The sequence below is a fragment of the Boeremia exigua genome, assembly GCF_020726555.1.
Source record: "Boeremia exigua strain MPI-SDFR-AT-0100 chromosome Unknown C7974scaffold_9, whole genome shotgun sequence".
Taxonomy (NCBI): Eukaryota; Fungi; Ascomycota; class Dothideomycetes; order Pleosporales; family Didymellaceae; genus Boeremia; species Boeremia exigua.
Window position 1 is genome coordinate 235,024 of NW_025763526.1, and position 22,813 is coordinate 257,836.

The following is a 22,813-nucleotide window of genomic DNA, read 5'->3' on the forward strand; positions in this document are numbered from 1 at the left end:
TGTTCGCCAGTAGCGCAAACGGATTTATGGTTTCTGGTCGCAACGGCGTATTCAGCTTGTAGGAGGCGAGGATTGTCGCTTCTTCGTACGTTTTCCAGTTCTTCTCGAACATCTTGACCTCAGCAACCAGTATAGCTTTGGTAGCAAGTAGCTCCAAAACTCCAGTCTTGATGGCAGCTCTCTCCTCTGTCCAGGACTCAATGGCAGTGATCGTGGCAGACCTGAAAAATGCGACCCTCGTTTCTGAGACAAACCGGCCGTCAGCCCTTCGCAAATGGGTGGCAGAATTCCTGCCCTTGGAGGCATACACAGCGCTCGTGTCTTGAGAGTGTAACTCGAGTGCTGCATGGGCCTATTATTCGGTGTCCAACTCTTGCTTTGTGTATCAACGTTGTAGTAGCTCAAGGGCATGTCTGGAGCCAGTCCGCCCCATACACGCCTTTATGGCGATCTGGTATGACGATATCATCATCGAAACATTATCCCATGGCCATTGTGAATGGGTCTATTAGCGCAATTCGGCTGCGCAGTGTTGTGGTGCCAGAAAGATCAAGGTACAGTTGCTCGGGAGTGATCTGCCCAATTTGCATCCGCTCCCTAAATTTAGTCAGTACTGTAGCAGTAGAGGCGCCATCCAAACATACTGAATATCCGCAATAGTCTCGATTGGACGAGTAGTTTGTTCGCATTGTGCTTTTTGAAGTTGTCTTCGCCTGCTATGAGTTTCCGTGCAAATTCCTCAGCCGACCTGAACGCGGTGGTTTGTTGGGGATGATGCAGGCAATGTGAAAATAGACGCGCAGCAAGGTGCAAATGGGTTGAGAACCTTTACAAGTGAGATACCGAGTGTAAGTGTTTGGAGGTAAATGACGCGCTAGCCTGATTAGGCATATTACTGTGCCAGGCAGCAACGCAGAAGGCGCGGTGAAGTAATATCATTGGCAAATGTATGCCGTGGACTGTATACACCTCAACGGAGTCACTCAGTAGAGTTACTGCGACTCACTGGGTATGATAGAGGTGGTTTGGATCCTACAAAAGTACCAAGTGGCTGTCTGGACGTGCCACAAGCGGTCCCCCAGTGCGAGCGCATTGCCGTCATGGTGGGGATATGCTCCATGGTTACACATTACACCTGTACTGGTTCCGTCGCCCTGGAAAGACAATTTCTGCGCTTCGGGACCTGTACCTTGCATGAGCCCGATGCGGACACCCGGGATTCTTTTCCACTGCTCCACAAGTATTGGAGATTAGACATACTCGCTACACTTGCAACGATCAGGACCCCCAGTCGCCACTCCAGAGGGCAAAGCTGATCTTACAAAACCGCACTATATGAATGATAAACGCAATTAGGTACTGTCCCAAACACCAAGTGTACCAGTCATTGAGAACACAGTATGTCAGCCAGCATCTGTTCAGCACGCCCATACCTCACCACTGTACCGGATAGGCGATCAATACTGCTTCAGCCTCAATTAAACACACACCTTGCATGGTCCGCACATGGCCAGGTGACACCAAACCGGCTATCGTGGATAGCTCTGTGCGACCTGAGACCCAGGAGGCATGGGAGGCCGCGACCTGTTCTGCACGCACCACAGTCACAGGACATGTTCGACGCGGCTCTCCCGTGAGCTGTGATCTAGAGTACGAATCAGGAACACAGCCACAAGTATCTTAGCTACAAAGACAAGTCAGCCCAGTTTAAGGCCAAGTCTATACTTCTACCCGGTCTGAGGATGACGCGTGCCCCTACCTACTGCTGTATCCGTCGAGGTAAGATGGCTCCTGTGCAGCACGACCGCAGATACAGACCTCAGCCACTGTCGGCCACTTACCAAATCGACGTCAGCTCGTTGCACGCACGTCTTCTATCTTCCAAATCGCTCCGCGGCACCATAACAACATGACAGTATAAGAGGCCGAACTTGCGGCGTCTTCAACATGCACCAAACCCTCCACATTCAGGAGACCCGATCACACAAACGCAACAATGCGTCTCCAAGTCCCTACCGCCGTTCTGGCTCTCTTGCCCCTCGCCATCAGCGGCAATTTTGAGAACCAGCTTAGCTTCGACGACCAGCTTAGCTTCGACGACCAGCTCAGCTTCAAAGACCCGTTCAGCACCCCCTCTCACGCCCTGGCGCTCCGCGCCGCATCCCCCATCGGAAACACAGCACTCAATCCTGCAGATCAGCCCGACCTGCTCGTCACCAACTTCGACGCATTCATGCCGTCGCCCGCGTACGCAACCAACTTCTCCCGCGCCGCGTTCAACGTCCGGCTCATGCACCAGGACCTGCAGAAACGCTGGACGATGCGGTGTTTCGCGCACACGCGCAGTGCGCTGTGCGGTCTTGATGCGTGGGGCAAGTGCGTGCCGCTCAATGGAAAGCCGATAGCGGGTGAAACGGTGATGTTTAGGCTGGGAGATGACTTGTCAAGGCTTGATATCTGGCGCATGTTGGATCGTGAGAATGTGCATATGAGGATGATGGCTAGTGAGCCGGCGAATTGGGTCAAGAAAGTAGATGAGGATGACTTTGAGGGCAACTTGACAGTGAGTGAAATGGGCAGCTGGTACAAAAGGCCTGAGGGGTGGAAGTTCATCTGGAGACAGGCTGTGGGCTGAGAGAAAGAAGAAAAAACCAGGAACATAAGATAGAAAGGGATAGAGGGTATACTGTGTGCTGCGCATAACGCAGATGCCAACGGCGTTGGAGTTTGGGCACAATCCGGTTGACTGTACAATAATAGAACGGGGCGGCAAATCATTATAATTAAAATTCTCAGGTGGCCCCGAATCTTGTGTCTTAACGCATAGCAGATCCGGAACGCCTGGATCCAAGTGTACCCTACAAGTGAAGATCAGACTGACTGATACGAGGAATGAGCAGCGGCATGGTATCGCTACTTGTTGAATGTCGCATAACGAGCGAGCGCTATACCTACAAAGCAAATGACCAACATGTCTCTTTAACAGTTGCAGCCCGCAGGTCCCTGTGTCTGGTTCGCCTCTGGCCTCAGGTTAACGCCCTGTCTTTGCTGGCCCGGCCTCAAGTTTCGTGGGCCGGCCTGATCCAGCGGCAGCTTCTTTGCAATAGCAGTGAAGAGCTCGCGTACATTCTCGCTTGTCTTAGCGGAGGTCTCGAAGAACAGAAGGCCAGCTTCGCGGGCGTATTGCTCGGCATCGGCGGTGGTGATGGCGCGCTTGTCAGGACTCTCGGTGACCAAATCAAGCTTGTTACCGGCAAGGGCAATGATGATGTTCTCGTTCGCCTGGCGTTGAAGCTCCTTGACCCATGCTTTTGCCTTATCGAGCGAAGCCTGCACGAGATTAGTGATTGTATCGGGTAGATGCTATCGTTGATGCGTACAGCTTGTGTGATATCATAGACAACGACTGCGCAGTTTGCGTTCCTGTAGTACATGGGCGCGAGCGACTTGTAGCGCTCCTGACCTGCGGTATCCCAGATCTCAAACTTGACTGTTGTGTTCTCGTCGAGGGCAATGGTCTGGGTGAGGAATGCGGCGCCGATGGTCGATTCTCTGTAGTCGTCGAATTGGTCCTATTCACATGTTAGTATCGGTGAGTATAGAGGCCATACAAGCCTTACCTTTACAAATCGCAGCACCAACGACGACTATATGTTTTGTTAGCTCGTATCGTTGCTGCCTTGATAGGACTGCGAACCTTTCCAACAGCCGATTCACCTGCACACAGTCAGCATTTGATCCATGAATAGTCTAAACATCTATCTGCGTACCGAGCAGCACCAGCTTGAACTGTGCGAACCTGGAACCGCCAGGGCGTCCGCCTTGCTGCACTCTCTGCGACATATCGGGTAAGGTTCGGACGGCGCTATCGGGTCGTGGGCGATAGGTGATGTGTGGTAACGAGAAGCAGCGAGCTGATATGGATGCGGGGTGCGAGAGCGGTGGCGGGGGTGGGTCTATTGTGGTGTTGAATGAGCAGGAGCGATGAAGGTCGTTGCCCTGTGACGGGGTCGCAATTGCTTGGCGACGGACCCTGGCGGACCATGACGAAACGCCTTCGTGGCTGCTTTACACTTGAGGGAACATTGCGCCAACGCCCATAGAGCGCGCCACACTTAGATCTCCACGCTGGAACACGAAATCAACCATACAAACGCTGCGACTCTTCCTGCAGTATTTCCATCTCACATAATCGCCGCCATGGGCACCGTCCTGCCATACCGCGACATCAATGTGCACTCCTCCCCCTCGCACTACGCCTTCTCCTCCCCGTCCTCGCCGACTGCACCCACATTGGTCGTAGATCGCCCTTCAGGTGACATTCGTCTGCACGATGGCAAGCTTCTTGGCTCGAAGAGGGTGTCCAGCGTCGCTGGCATCCTCGGCATAATCAAGCTGCGACTAGGTAGCTACCCCTCGAAGCGTGTATGGACTGGCGGGCTGATGCATGTGAAGACAAGTACATTATCGTGATCACCAAGGCCCAGCCTATGGGCAGGATAAAGGGCCACATGATCTACAAGGTCGTTGCTACCGAATTCCTACCCCTGCGCGAACGGCCGCTGCACGACCCTGACGAAGACAACTACTTGTCTCTGCTCAAGACACTAATCAAACAGTCGCCGCTATTCTTCTCTTACTCGTTCGACATCACAAACAGCTTCCAGCGACAAGCGCACCTCGATCCTTCGACGCCCCTGTGGAAGCGCGCAGACGACCGATTCTTCTGGAACCGCTTTGCGTCCAGCGACCTGATCGACTTCCGAGGAGGACTGAGTACCGGCTATGGAAGACATTCGAGCGGACAGTCGCCAGATGTGGACCCGTACATTCTTCCTGTCATGTACGGCATGATGGAGATCAAGAACACTTCGATCAAGGGCACGCCACTCACGTTCATCTTGGTCACACGCAGGTCGCGCCTCAAGGCAGGAACACGATACTTTTCGCGTGGCATTGATGAGAATGGCAACGTGTCGAACTTCAACGAGACGGAGCAGGTCATCATTCTCAATGACAGCGCCTCAGGTGGACCAGGAGGCTTTGGGTCGAACCAGAATGGTGCGGCTGGCGTAGCGGCTGGCAAAGAGACGCAGGTCCTGGCATATGTCCAGACCCGAGGCAGTGTACCTGTCTACTGGACCGAGATCAACACTCTCAAATACACACCAAAGCTGCAAGTCCGAGGCGTGGAAAGCGCGGTCCCTGCTGCGAAGAAGCACTTTGCTGAGCAGATTCGACTATACGGCGACAACTGGATGGTCAACTTGGTGAACCAGAAGGGCCGTGAACAGCAGGTTAAGGAAGCGTACGAAGAGATGGTCAAATTCTTGCTGACTTCGCCCAACGAAAACGTTGAAGGCGACAAGATCACCGACGAAAAGTTCCACATTGTCGAGCCCGCAAACGCCCAGACCGTTTGGGACCGTCTTCACTACGTTTACTTCGATTTCCATACAGAGACGAAGGGTCTGCGCTGGGACCGAGCCAAGTTGCTGATGGATCAGCTGGAGCCACACGTGTTAAAGCACGGCTACTTCCGGTCTGTAGACATGCCTGGTGATGGTAGTCGTGTTGAGGTCAGACGCCATCAGACCGCTGTAGTCCGCACGAACTGTATGGATTGCCTTGACCGTACGAATGTCGTACAGAGCATGATTGGCCGATTCATGCTGACACGCATGCTTATCGATCTTGGTCTGATGCGTGAAGGCGAGAGTGCTGAAGAGGACAAGGCATTTGAGTTCCTCTTCCGTAACGTATGGGCTGATAATGCGGATGTCGTCTCCAAGTCGTACTCTGGCACTGGCGCATTGAAGACTGACTTTACACGTCTTGGTATTCGAACCAAGGGCGGCGCGCTCCAGGATCTCAACAACTCCATCACACGTTACTGTCTCAACAACTTCAGCGATGGGCCAAGGCAGGATGCTTTTGACCTGTTCCTCGGAACTTACCTACCTAGCGACTCTGCTATTGGTGGCCAGCTTCTGTTTGCCGACCGAAGGCCCATTTTCATTCAAGCGATACCCTATATTCTAGCTGCAAGCATCTTTTTCATTCTTGTTGGCACCTTCACCCGCCGCACACCAGATGCCGCGGTATGGCCACTGCGCCTTCTCCTTGTTCTCAGCCTTGCCACCACGGGCGCGTGCTTGAACTTCATGTGGACCAATGGCACTCTCTACGTAAGTGTTCGTCACATACAAGCTACTGCAATCCTAACTTTTGACAGGTCAACTGGCCGAAGCTTAACCGCCTCCCCCACCAGGTCGAGGCATACCAGTCCAGCCTTAACAATGTCTCTCACAACCCCGTCATCGGCTCGTTGGTGGACACGAAACATGAGCGCGGCAAGAGCGATGCTAGGCTGCTCGGGTTGGAAGAGGGCAAGAAGAGGATGGAGTAATTCGATTTTCCTTTGTTTGAAAAGCAGTACAATGCACCAGTAGATTTCCTTGAGTATAATATACGTAGATGGGGGGTCCTAAGAGCTTGTAATAGACATTTGTCGCACTCGATACCAAATTCTCTTATCCGTATCGCACCCGATACAAATGGCGTGCACATCATGCATTGAGCTTCTCCTCGTTCCATTGCTCTGAAGTCTCTCTCATGTTCCAGAAAAACGGCGAATAAGTGAGCTTTGAGCTGTCCAACTTGAACACAGAACCTGTAGCCACTGTAACACTTAAAACTAACATCTATTTAAGCGTTACCTACCATTGTAGTCTTTCTGCACGACTTCTTAGTGTCGTCCCTACGTTGCTGTCGTGTGGTGTACTTGGCTCACATCCCCAGTCCGCCGTATATCCTGCAACATGAGAGAGTGTCTCCAAGGTTCTGGATTGGCTGTTCGCGATGTCGTCTGTCTCTATCTGATACTTCAATTGATGCAATGACCATGGCCATTGAATGTCTATTTACGGTCATCTACCTTCTCCTGCACCCATTTGGGCACCGTCGGCCTCTTTTCCCATCCGTCCTTCCAACTCTCCCTCCACCCATCAACACTACCAGGCAATGCAAACACAGCAGTAACGAACCAAGACGCCGAGCCTGCCTTGAGTTCGTTCTTCAGCAGAGGCACTACGCTCCTCGCTTCGACAAGATTGCTATTTGCATCAGCCTGCAAAACGTGTCCAGCGCGGCTAGTCCCCGACAACTCGACGATCCCCACAGCACCCGACCTCGACGCAGCAAGCGAGCTCTGCTTGCCCTCCATGCCGCCCTCGGGCAGCGATTCATCGAAGCCAGAGAAAACACGTCCGTCAGCTGCTTTGGCGCCGTGGACGGCGAAGGCGCCCTCGGCTGTCAACACGTCGCGCCCAGTTGTGATCTTATGGACTCGCAAGTGCCAGTTGGGACTCGACTCAGCAGGAGGGATCAAGAACGTCTGCACCTCGACATCGGGCCATGGCTTCATGCTGCTCACCAACACTGGCACGCCGTCGAAGGTCTCGATGCTCGAGTCGCCGTTGTGCGCTCTGCGCATTTTCCACAGCTCGCCACTGTCGTCGGAAAGTGCAAGCGAGGACTCGGGGACGAATTGCTCCAGCTCCTGGTATCCAGTTGACACGGAGTATGCAAAAGCGGAGCTGTAGGCGAACTTGCCGTATTTGGCATTAGAGTTCTTGATTGCGTAGTGACATGACTGCCCACTGCTGAGGAGGAATGAGTGACCGGCACTTCGCACAACGATGTGGCGGGGGTGTGTCAATGGTCTTATGATACGCTCGTTGGCGTAAGGATGGGGCTCCTCTTTTGCTGTCCAGAAGGGGTGGTCTTTCGAGGCAGCTAGTGAGGCGAAAGTGAGCATGCACCAATATGGTGAGCCGGGCGAGTTGTAGTTCTCAGCGAGGTAGGTGTTGGGGTAAGAATATCCAAGTGTGAGCATGCCGTTGGACTGGAAGATGTCGGTCTGCGTAGTCCACCAGCGTAGATTGCGCAGCCAAATCCCCTTGACTACACCCCATGATAAGGGGGCGGGGAGTTCGACATCAGCGAATGCTAATGAGCCCCAGAACGCAGCCATGGCCCAGCGGTAAGTGAGTGAACGGCCGAACGTAATAGCGCGGCCTTCAGGGTCAAAGTAATGAACAAAGTCTTGAGCATAGAGCCGTGCACGTTCCTTGTACTCTGCCGCTTGTTCAGGGTCGATATCAGCGGCGAGCTTCGCATAAAGAAGCTGGAGATACTGGATAGCAAAGGATCCCGAGTAGTAGTCCATCTGACGGTAGTGCTCAGGACCGTCGTTGCTCCAGCCATCACCGCGGTAGAACGTGTTCAGTTGTTTAATGTCTGATTTGACGAGCTCACTGTTCCAATTCGCGCCGTTTTTTGCAAGGCCAAGGTTAGCAAACACTCGGAACCACAACCTTGTAGACTTATCAGTAAAATAGCTTCCAGACGCCGGATTTGGAAAAAGAGCGACATACCAGTTAGTGTTGGGCATTTCCTTGCCGTTCATACTGCCCAGCCAAGCCTCAACATTCTTCTTCTGTTTGTCAGTCAAGGGGTCCCAAAATTGTTTGTTGGCAACCGCCAGTGTAAACCCAATGGGACACGCTTCTACCATCCTCTGGTCAACATCCTCCATGTACCCCCAAAATCCCGGACTCTCTGGATCTGTGCCATTGATCAGACCTTGGACAAACTTGTCAGTCGATGCATATTCACTGCCTCCAGCCAACAAAGCCGCGAGACCCCAAAGCGGTCTCGCAAAGCCCTCGACCTGAGCAGCAGTCTCATCAAAGCGAGTTCCAGTCGATCCAACTTTGATCATAGAGTTGTAGTCAGAGAAGCCCGCCAAGAGCGGATCGAGTAACGACACCACAGCCTTGACAGCATCGTCTCTGTCGCGCAGCGGATTCGTGGAGAAAGCGTGGAGGGGAAACGCGCGGTTGGCGTCTGCCGTGGCGGCACTCATGATTTGCTAGCCCAATGAATCTCAGTTCTGCTCCTGGGCGTGACTGGCAAGGCGTCAACACTCGCAGAAATTATTGCGTTCGGTTTCCGTCAACGTCCGGTCCGCGGTCGCAAACAGCGACAAGTGACACTTGTACTTGTGGCTTGGTACGGGTTCGATAATCGCTGGCGTGAGATCGCGCAGCAAAATGCCGGAGCCCAGGAATCCCAAGAGATTGAGGCGTGTCCGCTTTGAGAAATGCCAAAATGCTTGACTTCGACCGCCGTGTAGGGGACGCGGTGGTTTCGATGTCACTGGCTGGTTTGACAGCGTGCAGGCGTTTGACATTGGCTGTTTCCTTTATATTGCATTTTAACCGTCGGCTCTCGGGCTGTTGATAGCAGAAGCGTCGCAGATCGCTGTTTTCTCTGACGGTGCCCCTCCCCTGACCCGGTCTTTGTGTGCAGACCACCGCCTAATCTCAACCATCAGCGAAATCGAGCCTATCAGCTACGCCAGATCCACAGGATTCTACAATGAACCCACAAATCTCACGTTCACAGAAGGTCCGTCTGTGGGAGAGTTCATAAAGAGTTTAATGGACGGATAAATGCACGGGGCATGGCCGCAATCTTAGAACAGATTAGCGCGCCCGTTTCCCCAGACTTGCCGATGCACCGACGTGGAGGCCAGGATCGTGTGGTGGGGGAGCAGCGGGAACGCCCCATGATAGCCAAGATGACCCGATGAAGGGCCAAGAGCCCCCAGACTTGCTTCGCACGCTAATCACTGATGAGGAGGGCACGCCACATATCCCAGCTGTTGGCGGGAATTCACGCTGTGCTTGGCTGTTCCAAGACGCATATTTTCACTTCCACAAATGGCGCGTGATGATTTGCGCCGGGCCAAGCAACTTGTCTAGAAGCGGGAGCCAAGCAGTCGAACGGAGGTATCATCTTACTGGACGGAACAAACAAAAACGCTATCTGGATCCCCAGGCGAAGCTGATTCGGGCTGGGGATGACCTGTCCAACGTGCGTGTGGAGGGTTCAATCGAGTCTGGAGTCCGGGGGAGGCACTTAGGCCAGGACCGCGGCGTTGGTTACCCCGTCTTGACAGGGAGCTTGGGCCGCTGTACGTGCAGTTATATAGATATGGCAGGTTTCGCTTTTGAAGATCATCCAATCTGTGGAGGTTCCTCTCTCTTTCCTCACACTCCTGGCTTCATCGACCAGCTGGACAAGGGTACAACATCGGTTAACTTCAAGATCACCAACGTCCTCGCATAACCACTGCAATCATGAGCGGCAAGGTCTCTACCGGTGCGAAAATCATCAGGAGCATCGTCAAGAACGATGCAGTCAAGACGGATCCCCCAGAGATCTACGGGTGGCGTGCATTCGCCATGGCTGGCTCTGCCTGTTTCGGAGGCATGCTTTTCGGTTTTGATATTGGTACTATCGGAGGTGTTCTCGAACTGCAGGAGTTCAAGGTGTATGTCATTTCTGACCAGATGATCACCCACTGTTAGCTGACATGATTTCCAGCAAGTACGGTCTGGACACCAAGACCAAGGCACAGCGTGCTGATCTCGGTGCCAACATCGCCTCGACCCTCCAGGCTGGGTGTTTCCTCGGTTGTTTCCTGGGTTCCTGGATGGCTGATAAATGGGGTCGCAAGATGACTCTTCAGGTCGCCGGTCTCATCACCATCGTCGGTTGTGTTATTCAAGCCGCAGCCTCGGGCAGCCTCGCAGCTATGTACATCGGTCGTCTCGTCGCTGGTGTCGGTGTCGGAGAAGCCTCCATGGTCGTCCCTCTCTACATTTCTGAGAACGCTCCTCGTGCCATTCGTGGCGGTCTTACCGGTCTTTACCAGCTGTTCATCGCTACTGGAACCTGCTTGGCTTTCTGGGTCAACTACGGCTCGCTTCTGCACATCCCCGGCCAGGCTGTCTACATGGTTCCCCTTGCTCTTCAGGCTCTTCCCGCCGTCCTCCTCTTTGTCTGCATGGCGCTCAACAAGGAGTCTCCTCGTTTCCTTGCCAAGCAGGATCGCTGGGAGGAGGCTACCGCCGTCCTTGCTCGTGTCCGCAACTTGCCTGCATCGCACCCGTACGTTGCTGCTGAGTTGAAGGATATTGCCGACCAGCTTGAGCACGAGCGCATGCTCATCGCCGGTGCTTCCATCAAGGATCTTCTCAAGGAGATGTTCACCATCCCCGGTAACCGCAAGCGTGCTCTTATTTCCATCGGACTCATGATCTGCCAGCAGATGACCGGAACCAACGCCATCAACTACTACGCGCCCCAGATCTTCACTGCGCTCGGTCTCAGCGGCAACGAGGTCAAGCTCTTCGCTACCGGAATCTACGGCATTGTCAAAATGATCGCTTGTCTCTGCTTCTTGATTTTCGCTGCTGACTCGCTTGGTCGCCGCCGTTCGCTTCTGTGGACCTCCATCGCCCAGGGCGTTTCCATGTTCTATATTGGTCTCTACATGCGCTTCGACCCTCCCTCAGGTGGTAATGTCCCTGGCGCCGGTTACTTCGCGCTTGTCTGCGTGTTCCTCTTCGCCGCTTTCTTCCAGTTCGGGTGGGGTCCCGTCTGCTGGATCTACGTCTCCGAGATCCCAGCCGCCCGCCTTCGATCCCTCAACGTCGCCATCGCTGCAGCTACCCAGTGGCTATTTAACTTCGTCGTTGCACGCGCCACTCGTGAGAGCTTTCTCCCTGTTTAAATGAGTTTTGCTGACTTGAAATAGCCAATATGATGACCACTGTCGGATTCAACGGATACGGCACCTTCCTCATCTACGGAACCTTCTGCTTCTCCATGTTCTTCTTCGTCTGGTTTCTTGTTCCCGAGACCAAGGGCCTGTCGCTCGAGAAGATGGACGACCTGTTCGGTATCACCGAGCTCATCAAGAACATGGAGGCCGACCGCGAGGGCCGCCCTTCCATCAACGAGGTCGGTATTGACGGCAAGGAGATCGTTCGTGAGGAGCGCAAGGAGGTTGCTCCCAACTCGCACTAGACAGAATAAGTTTTCTGGTCATTCGTGGTAGTAGGATAGACTGGGACTGTATCGGTCCTCCGTCTCCTACCCTACATAGTGTAGCATAGTAATGAAGTCACGACTTCGTGTCGCTCTTTCAATTTGTTTTCCAATAATGAATTATAGAATGAAGTGACAGCACAATTTGTTGATCTTCCTTCCTACCTTGACTGCTCTCACGGCACGAACACATCAACCCTCACCAAGCGCTAAGCAAACCTACCAAGTCGTGTCCAGGCTCACACATCACGTAAAATGCTGGAATCAAACACATTTGTTGATTTCATATTGTAGCCAGAGCGTATTTAGCCACCCTCAGATAACTCTACTTCTCGAACGAATGATTTTGTATTCCATCATTTATCTACGGACGAAAACCATTATCGTTAGACCGCCCTCGAGGTCCTCCGTCAAAGTGAGATCCCGACGATTCCAATCATGCAACACGAATCCTTATCTGTGCTTTCTATACGCCATCTCCCACGGTGCAGAACAAACGGCGGACCAGGGATGTGAGCAAGCAATCCACTACGCTACAGCAAAGTAGGGAAACTATAAAAAAAACCTCATAGAATACTATTTTACCTACAAATTAAACAATGTTTAACTAGACTACAGCTTTAGATAGTATAACAGCTACAAGTTCATATCAAAGTTGTCCGCCGTTGTCCCTCAAACGTGGGAGGCCATGTGCAGGACAACAAGACTAAAGAAGCCGTCACAACAATACACTTGGGATCTACACACACTGCGTCGTTACTCAATTGTATCATGTCTACACGATGGCGCAAATACACGCGCACGCTTCTCACCACAACTGCTCTGTTAAACTCATCACCACTGTTATCCTTTTCAATGGAGTTTAAAAACAAGCCTTTCCCACGCTGTGGTAACATGGATGGCATTTTTCAATCTCCAACGAATACGGGATGAGCTCAACATGCTGCATAAATTGATCCATCCATATATGCTCGAGGTATATAGACAGAGAAACCAACCAACATGCGCGCCAGAGAGTAGCTGGGTGTGGAATGGAACATGGATCAAAGAGGCGGCACAGCTGGCACGCGATGATATTGCATCGGTTTCGTATCGCAGCGTCGCTCTCACCGGTGATCAGGTAGTCAGCGATCGACACGACCTTCCTCTGGCCAGCAAAGAAGTGGTTGATAGTGCTTGCATTCACAATGGACACTTGCTAAAAACCTCCTGACGTCCTGGTGATGCCTTTCAGAGTGTGATATTGACCCGGGAGAACTGGTAAATCCGCCCATCCCCGAATTGAAGCCTCTAAGGCAGCTTGGGCGTTAGTTGGCTCAAACTCCTTGATTCGCAATGCGTTGTTAACTCATGTCTTTACTTTGCGGACGTAGGAATAGGTCGGAAGAGCGTTGATCTCATCATCTGAGAGATCGAGAGTGGCAGCGGCAAAAACGTTATCGAAGGTCTGTGTAGCAGTAGATGCAGTGGAAGCTGTTGCTTTGGCCCTGCGACGACTCCGGCTTGAACCGGTAGTGACAGTTTATGCCGCCGTCTGCTTTATTCTCCTGCACGGCATTAAGAGTTTGTAATTATCGTTTTCGCTCTGCACGTGATTCTCACCTTCAGTAGAAGTGATATCAGGCTTGAGTTCGTACTCCCCATCGGAGTCTGGCAGGCGGCGCTCTGACATGGTGATGAAGTGACGGGACCGCCAAATGGGAGGAATTGCGAAATGACACTTGTTGTTCATCAAGAGGGACAGAGACCAAGGCGGGATAAGAAAAAAACTAATAGCAAGCGCAGACCTGCTCAATGTGGGAGTGAAGCAAACGCATGGCGGAGCCTCTAAACCTTTTCGGGAGTTGCCTGTCCACGCAACTGCTGAATCACCTTGTTTCTGCAAACACTACCACCCCTGTCTATTCAATCTTTTCTCCTTCTTCAACTCTTACAAGCTAGCTGCCTCCTGGGCAACGGCAACATGAGCAACACGCGTCCACCTCTGACGAATGTTCAGCAAGTCTATCGCACCGCATATCTTGACTTGTGCGCGCTGTACGTCAGCAGGAAGGACGACGAAGCCGAAAAGCTTGCCTGGGACTTCTACCAGGACCCGCATATCCCTCTGATCCTCCGTACCATGTGCTGCAACGTTCTTGGCGAAGCTGGGGGCGGTGAGTATCTGCGCTTTGCGAAGGAGGCGGTCGAGTGCGCGACTCTCATTTTTGTAAGACACTTGACCTCACTTGATTTCCCTTAGCTGATACACGAAGAACATGGATACCGAGAACGAGACACACATCCAGCTGCTGAAAGAGTCACGAGCGATTTTGAAGGACGCAGTGGAGGATGCGCGAAAAGAGGCACTTGACTCATCCGATCTTCTACGCGAATGCGAGCAGACAGTGGCTGAGGCAGACGAGCTGGCCGCTGGAAACGCCGTTCAAGAAGCTGCTCTGCACTCCCAGGCCATGTCACCTTCGCTGCCATCGGCCAGCTCGGTGATATCTTCTGTCGTTGAGTTGACGCAGACAGACACCGTCACCAGGTCACATTCCCCGCCCGGAGGGCCGAAACAGGCACTCCCCATGTTTGCTCCACTGTCACCACCGCTGCCAGGAGGTGAGCAGGAGGACGAGGATGACCCACAGGGCCAGGGTGAGTGAGCACGGGTCATGTCGTAGGAGGTCTTGGAGAGGGATAGTTGTGTACCATTCGCCGTAACGCTGTCAATCAGTCGTTAGCCGTCGGTAAGACCGATTATAATATTATTGTGTACACCTTGTCATTGCAAGACTGTCATGTTTGAGCATTTGTAACTGTACTGCATGCTGTAAGCTCCGAAGTGCTGCTGTAGCACCTGCAAGGCAAGAAATGATAGACTATCAACATCAACAGGATACTTCCTTATTGGTGCAGTTGTGCTTAATTCTAGGCATCTAATCATGATACAAAAGCCTGTTGGCTGTGCTAGAGAAGACTGCAATCCTTCAAAACTGCCAAAATGCAACTTGGATGTGCGTGAGTGCGGTATCCTGAGTGCAGTATATGAATCACAGTCCTCTGCTTCATCCATTCCAGCACCCTACGCGTGAGGTCCTAACAATTCTGATTATGCAACACAAATCCTTATCTATGCTTTCTATACGCTATCTCACGAAGCACTTGCACCTTACACTCACACTGCACATTGAACTCTGCACTTGAAACCGTCTCGAATTTTGCAAGTCTCTCTCCTTTCCTTCCGACTCTGTGCTGTTGTTCAGAAACAGTGGAATCCAGAATGTCGTCTCCAATCAACTACAAGGTCACCAAGGGCACCAAGGTCAAGAAGAAGGCTGCCGCGCCCGCGACTCACACGAACGCCGCAAAGAAACCCCGCCGCTCGTTGAGGGTGAAGGGCAAGGACAAGGCTCTGTTAGAGTCTATCAAATCCGATCGCGAATCTGATTGCATGAACGGTCTGAACGATTCGGATTTCGACGAGCCCGAGTTTAGGGGCAAGGACGAGGGCAAAGGCAAAGGAAAGGCTCTAGTAGAGTCTCCTAAACTCGATGACGACTCAGACTACCTGGACGACCTGGACGATTCTGATTTCTACGACTTCCAGTTCCAGGTTAAGGACAATGTTAAGGGCAAGGCTACGCTCGAGTCCCTCGACCTTCGTGACGGCTCAAATCAAATGGAGGACTTGGACGATTCTGATCTTGAGGAGCTCGATACAGACGAAGGCGCTGGCGAATCTGATCATGATTGCATACCTACTGCCTTAGCACTAGCGCATGCCTTATCGTCCCATACCTTGTTATTGAGCTAGGTACACTACACCTATGTAGGAGGTCTTCGAGAGGGATAGTTATGTATCATTCACCGTAGCGCTGTCAATTGTAGTCTTTAGTTGTTGGCAAGACCGATCACAATGTCATTGTATACATCCTGTCGTCAACTGTCTGAGCGAGTATAACCGTATATTAATCACAATCCTCTGCTTCATCCAGTCCAGCACCCTACGTCTCCTTCAGCGGATTCTCGTCGGCATCGAGGATACCCTTCTTGACAAGCTCGTCTGGGTTTGGCCTGCTCTGCAATCCCTTCTCCAGGCTGTCAGCTCTCATGTGGTGTTCGAGCTCCCTCTGCTTCTCTTGCAAGGCAGGCGCAGCGTTCGAGGCTGGCAGAATGTTTCGTTGAATTAGGTCATCGCGGTCAGGACGTGTGTTGAGGCCCTTCTTAAGGTTGTCTGTCGCGCGCTGGCGCTCGAGCTCCAGAGCTTTGGCTTGGAGGGCACTAGAACAAGGTCAGCTGAGGCTCACGCGGTGTGGACAGATGAAGGGGCCGAGAAGAGGAGGGACAGGCGTCTTACGGGGCTGTTGTGGTATCAAGTAGAATGTGCCTGTTCTTGAGGTCCTGGGCTTCCGGGCGGTGCTGCAGGTGCTTCTCCAAGCTGTTGCGTCTCTCGTTGCTACGGACGGGCGAGATGGGGGTAGCGTCGACGATGTTAGTCTCTTCAGAAGCCATGTTGAGCAGTGGTCAGTAGTATCAAGGCAAGATAGTTAAGTTGCGGGTAGAGCTGGAGCTTGCGCAGGCTGTGTGTACTTATAGGAGCTCGCGGAGGTGAGACAGGAGGGGACGCTGCGGCTCAATGCGTCGAAACAAAGCTGCTGCGGCTGGCAGGAGCCTTGGACATGCGGGGCAACCAATCCCTGCGTATGGCAACCGCCGCCATCATGTGCAGTTTGTCTTGGTCAGGCACAGGTCCCACGAGCAACAGAGAGATCATTGCGCAATCCATCATGATGCGATGTTACCACTTTCGTTGTCGGTGCTGCGCTCACTGGCTGCGACCCAGGTTGCTGGTTCGAGCTTGGACATATGACGTCGGTACCTGTGCTCGTAACCGTCGCAATCAACAGAGCACCACAACATGCAGTCGCAGGAGTAGGGCTGAAACAATGTTGTACAGGGGCCTATAAAACTTGTTTATAGACCAAACTTTTAGAAGTCTTTGAGTCTCTCATTGCTGGAGCTGTAGGGCCTCCAATCTCGCGGCCTCTAGACCAGTACAACCTTGGAACCGCCGGCCCTGAACCAACACCACTTACTACAAGCCTGTACTCACTGTAGTAATATTAGCGCACGTCTCTTCACAGCGAAGGCAAACCTACTGGTAAGCGTGTAGTACTCGGTTACAGTCTTGGTTGTCGTTGGCGGTGGCCTGCAGCTCGTCACAGTCGTCGCAATACGACCTCGATTGTATACAACAGTTTGGCACGGCTTTGATCTATCAGTACAGCGTATTAAATCTTCCGCAGGTTTGCTCACAGTTCCGAGTCCGAGTTTCTTCGTGACCAGCGTGCAGCCGAAGTCGCAATCAGTGTATGATGTGGAGGTCACTGTCTTGCCGTAATTTGTACAAGTCGCCTCAAATGAGGGCTCCTTGAAGATAGTATGTTCACATGTTGGTGTGGATGTGATTGGTGGTGATGGAGTGCCCGCTTGCGCGACTGCTGACGAAAGCCTGGTCTGTTGTTAATATATTTCGAAGACGAGAAATTGTCAGAAAGCGTACACCTCGGCGGACAACACCGCCAGAATAGCGAATATATTTAGTGGTCGCATTCTGAATCTTTGATATTTAGTAAGTATTCGGACGATTCATCGGTACCTTTATACTTCCAAGATTTTCGAATGCTTGTTCTCGTTAAGCTCACAAGCATCCTGAACCAGATTTGGACCTTTGCAATGCGGGCCCTATACAGCCACAGCTTCTAACCAATGCAAAGGCAAGGCAGCAGATCCGATAGCCACGGGCATTGATGAAGGGATGTGTGGAACGGTACACAACATTACATTCCTGAAAGTGCATCACTGTGGGGATTGAGGCCAAGAATAGGTATGTGAGAAGGTCGTATCATTACCACATTAGCTATGTACCAAAACGGTAACGGATCTCCCGCATTAATGTACATGATTCCACTACTCCATAATGAGTATTTGAGGTCCAAATGAAATCGCTGAAGACGGCAGGACACAGAGCATTTTCAGCTGCCAACCTGTGGTCGGCACGCTTTCCACCAGGGACGTTGTTGACCGTAGCATGTCCCGCTTGGCAATTTGATCGAAGTGTTAGATCAGTGAAGTCGAATAATGTCGATGCATTTAAGCGCCGTCATCATCACCGAGGCGGAGAGCACCCTCGCGGTTGAGTCCGTTGGCCCAGAAGCCACCGAGGTCAACATCGGTCTCACGGAGCTTAGCGTGAGTGATGATCAACCACGTACCGAAGACGGGCTTAGCAAGGACATCAAGGATAGCGTAGGCGATGATCTCGCCGTCAACACCAACGCGTCGTGCGCCATCAGCGAAGCCCCAGACACTACTGGTTGTTAGTGATGTCAGAGTCAAGGTATGTCTAGACTTACATGGGATACGCGGTCCAGAGGATGAAAGTGTAGGTAGCGATGGAGAGGAAGAACGAAGAAACGTTCTGGCCCTTGGCCTGAACAGCGGCGCGGCCGTTCACAGCCAGGTGCCAAACAACGACGAGGTAGGCGAAGCACGCAATGGTGTACCATCCCCACTTGGCAGGGGTGCCCTCAGAGCCGAAAGCAGCGAAGAGACCGGTGAGAACCATGATCAGGTCAGCAACGATGGCGATGGTGAGGTGAGCACCGTTCATTCCTGCGAGGAGACCAAGATCGAGGAGCAGAAGAGGAGTGGTGATGGCCCAGTCGACGTAACGAGCCCAGTAAATCTCGCGGTGGATCTCGTGGAAAGTATCAGGGACATGCTCGTGCTGCTCACGAACGACAATGTGGTTGACAGAGACACCCTGGCCGGTAGCCATGGCGAAGTAGGAGATCGCAGCCGTGATGGTGATCAGGGTTGTGATGACATAGAAGAGACGCTTTTGCTACAGGGCTGTCAGTAAGCTGCTCGCGATGGACGCGGTGCATAGAGCGTACCACAGGGACTCTCCACGCCAGGCCTGAGAAGACACCAGAGGAGATCAACATAATGACAAAGACAACCCATAGTGTCTTTGTGCCGGAATCACCAGCGAATTGCTCCTCGGGTTTGTTGGGAATGACTGAAGGGATGGGAGCGACATGAGTGGCAGTAGGCAGAGGAATGACCGAGGTCTTCACGAGGAACTCTTCGAATTGGTCAACAATCATGATTGCGGCGGTGCAGCTGTGCGGCTGTGGATTGAGTGACAGCGACGATACTTCAATCGAAGAATGAAGAATGGGAAGGGAGTAGCAGCAGCTGAGGTTTTAAAGAGGAGTCGCAGGCAACAGCTATGGAACTATGTTGTCACCTGCCCCGAGCTCTTGCAGGAGCTGTACCAAGTAGGAAGTCAAGACGTCATCTCCCCTCACTGCATGCAGACACCATTGGCTGTAGTGACGGGACGGTTCGAGCTGGATCGCAGTCCAAGCGCCGCCCAACAACATGATGCAGATGTACAAGACGCCGTTGGTAGTGCCTTTGCATTAATAGACTTCTCAATTGATGGGAATTGATGTTTTGCGACAGTCGTGGGCGACTGCAGGGCGGCCGCGGTGACGCCTGGGGAATTGCCGATAGCACAGCCATGCGAATCCGCGGAATGCCATCATCGATCGCCGATATGTACCCCACAATACCAAGCACACAAAGTGTCAAGGATCGCTCTGGATGTCTCGTATGGCAGCCACGTGATATCAGCTCAACCAATTCCAGTTCAATGTTCGTCCAGGGTGAGGCGTCGCACCCGCCTTGCAAAGCTACTGAAAACAGGGTTCTTAAGCCAACGAGATTGACATCCTGTCAAGTATCGTATGCGCCAAGATGCAGCTCGAGACACGACGATGCAAGCACGCGCAGCATTTCAGTTGCATGGTGCTGCGGATCGATTGTCATGCTCTAAATAAGGTGCGCCCATGGCCAATACTGTCGCATATATAGTGGTGGTGCAAACACTGCACGACGCCCGGCCAACGAGCTGACGCGTGCAAATCCGGGCCGTGTCAGAGTCTCAGGTTGCGTACCGCAGACTCAATAGCCACCAGTCGCCTCGCACAGCTGAATTGATCATCTCCACCCGCAGCCACCACTCCAGCAGGTGCTTGAGGTGGCCGTTGCCAAGTCGGTTTCGCTGCGTTCTCTTCGAGCATGTCAAGGACTCTCACGCATGTCGAGGACTCACGCTCATCAGATAACAACAACAACGAACCAGGCATGAGAACGGACTTCGAGCCGAGCTCAACAACGCACGCTCCTGCATGCCGTAAGACTGTTATGTCGCAGGAGTGGAAACAGTATCTCCTTGCACGGCAAATGCGTCGTTGTGCATGTGCAAAGACAAAGCTGCTGGACTGTTCTGTGTGTCCGTCCGGCTGTTCTGACCGTACCGGACCTGGATGAAGTTGCTGGCCAGGATCGGAAAATCACCGCTTCCCCACCGAACCGCGACCTCTTCACGACAGCACTCGGCACGGAGCCGAGAAGCGACGGGCCACAGTGGAGTTGAGATATTGCACACAAGCACGTCCAACCAGCCACTTGGCACTTTGTACGTTCCAAACCATCGCTATCACTGCTGAACAACTCTGTTCAAGCGCATACTGGACACAGTCCGATGAGAAACCTCCTGATGACACTTGACTGATGCTGGATTTGCCAAGTGGCTGTTCAGACGCTTAGGTGCAGTACGCATAGATGTCAGATCAACTTCTATTGAAATAGTGAGTACTCAATGTCATCTCAACTATTACAAAAATGAAGTTAAGACACGATTACACCATGTCGCTTTGGAATGGTTCGGATTTGAGCTGACAAATTGGAAGCTCCGGAGGTGCGGTTTTTGGTACGAAGTACGAGTCTCGTGCCGTTGCCGAAAGCATCTCAACGCTCATTCGCTCTTACAGCCTCACACAACGTGCACTGCAACACCACACGAGCATTGGTCTGCGATACGATGGAGCATCCCAACGAACTCACGGCAGCATTTGTCCACTTGCAATTAAGCCAAAGGCTCGAACGGCAGATAAGCAGCATTAGGAGTGTGCGCCATCAGGCTCATTAGCCCGTAATGTGACGAAAGCAGTGGGTTTCCTGCTTAGCGCAGACATCAAGGTGCTCCACGTCCACTGTCGAGCTTGCCAGTTTTTTCAAGCGGCAACAAGCCATCACCGCGACTCTTTCCGTATGTCCATCACGGTGCTGAATTGCTTAATTCCCTCGGCGCAATAAGAAGACTCCCATCCCAAGCTTTTTTACTTGCAGGATCAGAACCAACGAGCTGGGAACTTCGCCAAGCCTCCGCGAACTGTCAGTCCAGGCGCTTGGATCACGACAATCGTCTTTGGTTCACAATCCAAACGAACGTCTCGGTAATTATACACTACGAGATAACCCCACCGGACTTTGTCTGCCTCAACTCCACCTTGTTTTTCCCTAGCTCAAATATCACTCGAGTATCATCATGGACGCGGCAGCAATGGAACTGGCACGACTCGTGCTACGACAAGACTCAGGTGCTGAGACGGAAACGACGCCAGCTTGCAGCGGCTCTAACGATTATGATGGACGCATGGGCGTTCGCATATCTTCTATCTTCGTCATCTTCGTCGGTTCGTTATGGGGTATGTCATGATGTGTTACTGTACATGGTATACCACCACTAACATCATGGAGGTGCTATTTTCCCAACATTCGCGAAGCGTGCGAAGACAAAGCTGGTGCCTGCCTGGACATTCTTCGTTGCTAAGTATTTCGGCTCTGGAGTCATTATCGCAACAGCATTCATCCACCTGCTCGCCCCTGCAAATGAGGCTCTCGGTAACCCATGTCTCGTCGGCCAAACCATCTCGTCGGACACGTACCCATGGCCCGAGGCTATCGCACTCATGACTGCTTTCGTCATGTTCTTCCTCGAACTGATGACCATGCGCTACGCCAAGTTTGGGAGTGGCCATGACCACGAAAACGGTGACTCCCACTCCCACAGCCACTCCCACAGCCACGACGACGAGCACAGCCTTGAGGACAAGCGCGCCTCCCCCGAAGAAGCTGTCCCCAGGGCCTCCCACGTCCGCGGCGAGGACCACCTCGGCCACCAGCGCGACCACATGGACAACTCGGCGCTCGACCCCAACTGGGAATCGCAGGGCATCGTTCCTGAGACATACGCCGCCCAGCTCACCGCCGTCTTCATCCTCGAGTTCGGTGTCATCTTCCACTCCATCTTCATCGGTCTCACTCTGGCTGTCGCCGGCGACGAGTTCATCACCCTGTACATCGTGCTCGTCTTCCACCAGACCTTTGAGGGCCTCGGTCTGGGCGCTCGTCTCGCCGAGGTCCCGTGGCCACGCAGCAAGCGCTGGACACCCTACCTCCTGGGCCTGGGCTACGGCGTCTCGACACCCATTGCTATTGCCATTGGTCTCGGCGTCCGCACCACCTTCTCCCCCGAAAGCCAGACGACCCTCATGGTCAACGGCATCTTCGACTCGATCAGCGCGGGCATCCTCATCTACACGGGCCTGGTTGAGTTGATGGCGCACGAGTTCATGTTCAGCCCGTACATGCAGAAGGGGCCTGTCAGCCGGACGCTGAACGCGTTCGGGCTGATGATGCTCGGTGCTGGGTTGATGGCTGTGCTTGGCTACTGGGCTTAGGCCAGACCATGAGTGTTTTGTATTGGGGAGGATGACTTTGCTTTTGTATATCTGAATACCCTAGAGTGCGGCGGTAGTGCATTGCTTCAAAGCACAATTTGTATCGGGAATGCGTGATGACTTCTTATGAGCATATTCGTAGAGGGCTGCTTTCAGGCGGTCGGCAATATATATATTCATCTTCACCTTGCCATCTTGTCGCAGTG

General features: G+C 52.7%; 11 protein-coding genes across 11 annotated transcripts; 6 read left to right on the forward strand and 5 right to left on the reverse strand.

The window, feature by feature from the left end:
* Positions 1-1,589: 1,589 nt before the first annotated feature.
* On the forward strand, positions 1,590-2,754 carry C7974DRAFT_398639 (uncharacterized protein). The gene has a single exon (XM_046142340.1). It carries the CDS (start codon positions 1,997-1,999, stop codon positions 2,633-2,635), a length of 639 nt encoding a protein of 212 aa, XP_045994463.1. The 5' UTR covers positions 1,590-1,996; the 3' UTR covers positions 2,636-2,754.
* Positions 2,755-3,970, reverse strand: C7974DRAFT_398641 (ras family-domain-containing protein). The gene is made up of 5 exons (XM_046142341.1): positions 3,771-3,970; positions 3,698-3,717; positions 3,621-3,647; positions 3,381-3,572; positions 2,755-3,330 (listed from the first exon to the last, which is right to left on the reverse strand). Exons 1-5 carry the CDS (start codon positions 3,841-3,843, stop codon positions 2,980-2,982), a joined length of 663 nt encoding a protein of 220 aa, XP_045994464.1. The 5' UTR covers positions 3,844-3,970; the 3' UTR covers positions 2,755-2,979.
* A 109-nt stretch (positions 3,971-4,079) lies between these two features.
* On the forward strand, positions 4,080-6,573 carry C7974DRAFT_363219 (phosphoinositide phosphatase-like protein). The gene is made up of 3 exons (XM_046139754.1): positions 4,080-4,405; positions 4,456-6,188; positions 6,236-6,573. Exons 1-3 carry the CDS (start codon positions 4,201-4,203, stop codon positions 6,407-6,409), a joined length of 2,112 nt encoding a protein of 703 aa, XP_045994465.1. The 5' UTR covers positions 4,080-4,200; the 3' UTR covers positions 6,410-6,573.
* A 195-nt stretch (positions 6,574-6,768) lies between these two features.
* C7974DRAFT_363223 (uncharacterized protein) lies at positions 6,769-9,320 on the reverse strand. Its single transcript, XM_046139755.1, has 2 exons — positions 8,439-9,320; positions 6,769-8,378 (listed from the first exon to the last, which is right to left on the reverse strand). Exons 1-2 carry the CDS (start codon positions 8,927-8,929, stop codon positions 6,920-6,922), a joined length of 1,950 nt encoding a protein of 649 aa, XP_045994466.1. The 5' UTR covers positions 8,930-9,320; the 3' UTR covers positions 6,769-6,919.
* An 888-nt stretch (positions 9,321-10,208) lies between these two features.
* C7974DRAFT_415239 (general substrate transporter) lies at positions 10,209-11,943 on the forward strand (the record flags this gene model as incomplete). The annotated part of the gene is made up of 3 exons (XM_046143875.1): positions 10,209-10,402; positions 10,456-11,624; positions 11,672-11,943. 3 exons carry the CDS (start codon positions 10,209-10,211, stop codon positions 11,941-11,943), a joined length of 1,635 nt encoding a protein of 544 aa, XP_045994467.1.
* Positions 11,944-13,927: 1,984 nt separating this feature from the next.
* On the forward strand, positions 13,928-14,612 carry C7974DRAFT_415240 (uncharacterized protein; the record flags this gene model as incomplete). Its single annotated transcript, XM_046143876.1, has 2 exons — positions 13,928-14,173; positions 14,220-14,612. The coding sequence occupies 2 exons, from the start codon at positions 13,928-13,930 to the stop codon at positions 14,610-14,612; spliced, it is 639 nt and encodes a 212-aa protein (XP_045994468.1).
* A 517-nt stretch (positions 14,613-15,129) lies between these two features.
* C7974DRAFT_398646 (uncharacterized protein) lies at positions 15,130-15,743 on the forward strand. The gene has a single exon (XM_046142342.1). The coding sequence runs from the start codon at positions 15,501-15,503 to the stop codon at positions 15,717-15,719; it is 219 nt and encodes a 72-aa protein (XP_045994469.1). The 5' UTR covers positions 15,130-15,500; the 3' UTR covers positions 15,720-15,743.
* Positions 15,744-15,858: 115 nt separating this feature from the next.
* C7974DRAFT_224415 (uncharacterized protein) lies at positions 15,859-16,759 on the reverse strand. The gene is made up of 2 exons (XM_046137234.1): positions 16,307-16,759; positions 15,859-16,230 (listed from the first exon to the last, which is right to left on the reverse strand). Exons 1-2 carry the CDS (start codon positions 16,459-16,461, stop codon positions 15,954-15,956), a joined length of 432 nt encoding a protein of 143 aa, XP_045994470.1. The 5' UTR covers positions 16,462-16,759; the 3' UTR covers positions 15,859-15,953.
* A 285-nt stretch (positions 16,760-17,044) lies between these two features.
* Positions 17,045-17,562, reverse strand: C7974DRAFT_378126 (uncharacterized protein; the record flags this gene model as incomplete). The annotated part of the gene is made up of 4 exons (XM_046140395.1): positions 17,045-17,061; positions 17,109-17,217; positions 17,266-17,461; positions 17,513-17,562. The coding sequence occupies 4 exons, from the start codon at positions 17,560-17,562 to the stop codon at positions 17,045-17,047; spliced, it is 372 nt and encodes a 123-aa protein (XP_045994471.1).
* Positions 17,563-17,794: 232 nt separating this feature from the next.
* C7974DRAFT_398651 (uncharacterized protein) lies at positions 17,795-19,210 on the reverse strand. The gene is made up of 3 exons (XM_046142343.1): positions 18,909-19,210; positions 18,366-18,856; positions 17,795-18,319 (listed from the first exon to the last, which is right to left on the reverse strand). The coding sequence occupies exons 1-3, from the start codon at positions 19,119-19,121 to the stop codon at positions 18,103-18,105; spliced, it is 921 nt and encodes a 306-aa protein (XP_045994472.1). The 5' UTR covers positions 19,122-19,210; the 3' UTR covers positions 17,795-18,102.
* Positions 19,211-21,412: 2,202 nt separating this feature from the next.
* On the forward strand, positions 21,413-22,607 carry C7974DRAFT_316074 (low-affinity zinc ion transporter-like protein; the record flags this gene model as incomplete). The annotated part of the gene is made up of 2 exons (XM_046138544.1): positions 21,413-21,572; positions 21,625-22,607. The coding sequence occupies 2 exons, from the start codon at positions 21,413-21,415 to the stop codon at positions 22,605-22,607; spliced, it is 1,143 nt and encodes a 380-aa protein (XP_045994473.1).
* Between the last annotated feature and the right edge of the window lie 206 nt (positions 22,608-22,813).

Bases quoted from the DNA above. Each gene is read 5' to 3' on its own strand.
- C7974DRAFT_398646 (XM_046142342.1), top strand. From the start codon at position 15,501: ATGACGACTCAGACTACCTGGACGACCTGGACGATTCTGATTTCTACG.
- C7974DRAFT_363223 (XM_046139755.1), bottom strand. From the start codon at position 8,929: ATGAGTGCCGCCACGGCAGACGCCAACCGCGCGTTTCCCCTCCACGCT. The intron at 8,379-8,438 runs GTATGTCGCTCT...TAAGTCTACAAG, and splicing joins GAAATGCCCAACACTAACTG to GTTGTGGTTCCGAGTGTTTG.
- C7974DRAFT_398651 (XM_046142343.1), bottom strand. From the start codon at position 19,121: ATGATTGTTGACCAATTCGAAGAGTTCCTCGTGAAGACCTCGGTCATT. The intron at 18,857-18,908 runs GTACGCTCTATG...ACAGCCCTGTAG, and splicing joins TGGCGTGGAGAGTCCCTGTG to CAAAAGCGTCTCTTCTATGT. The intron at 18,320-18,365 runs GTAAGTCTAGAC...AACAACCAGTAG, and splicing joins CTCTGGACCGCGTATCCCAT to TGTCTGGGGCTTCGCTGATG.
- C7974DRAFT_398639 (XM_046142340.1), top strand. From the start codon at position 1,997: ATGCGTCTCCAAGTCCCTACCGCCGTTCTGGCTCTCTTGCCCCTCGCC.
- C7974DRAFT_363219 (XM_046139754.1), top strand. From the start codon at position 4,201: ATGGGCACCGTCCTGCCATACCGCGACATCAATGTGCACTCCTCCCCC. The intron at 4,406-4,455 runs GTAGCTACCCCT...ATGCATGTGAAG, and splicing joins CATAATCAAGCTGCGACTAG to ACAAGTACATTATCGTGATC. The intron at 6,189-6,235 runs GTAAGTGTTCGT...AACTTTTGACAG, and splicing joins GGACCAATGGCACTCTCTAC to GTCAACTGGCCGAAGCTTAA.
- C7974DRAFT_224415 (XM_046137234.1), bottom strand. From the start codon at position 16,461: ATGGCTTCTGAAGAGACTAACATCGTCGACGCTACCCCCATCTCGCCC. The intron at 16,231-16,306 runs GTAAGACGCCTG...ACCTTGTTCTAG, and splicing joins CTTGATACCACAACAGCCCC to TGCCCTCCAAGCCAAAGCTC.
- C7974DRAFT_398641 (XM_046142341.1), bottom strand. From the start codon at position 3,843: ATGTCGCAGAGAGTGCAGCAAGGCGGACGCCCTGGCGGTTCCAGGTTC. The intron at 3,718-3,770 runs GTACGCAGATAG...GACTGTGTGCAG, and splicing joins GTTCAAGCTGGTGCTGCTCG to GTGAATCGGCTGTTGGAAAG. The intron at 3,573-3,620 runs GTAAGGCTTGTA...ACATGTGAATAG, and splicing joins TGGTGCTGCGATTTGTAAAG to GACCAATTCGACGACTACAG.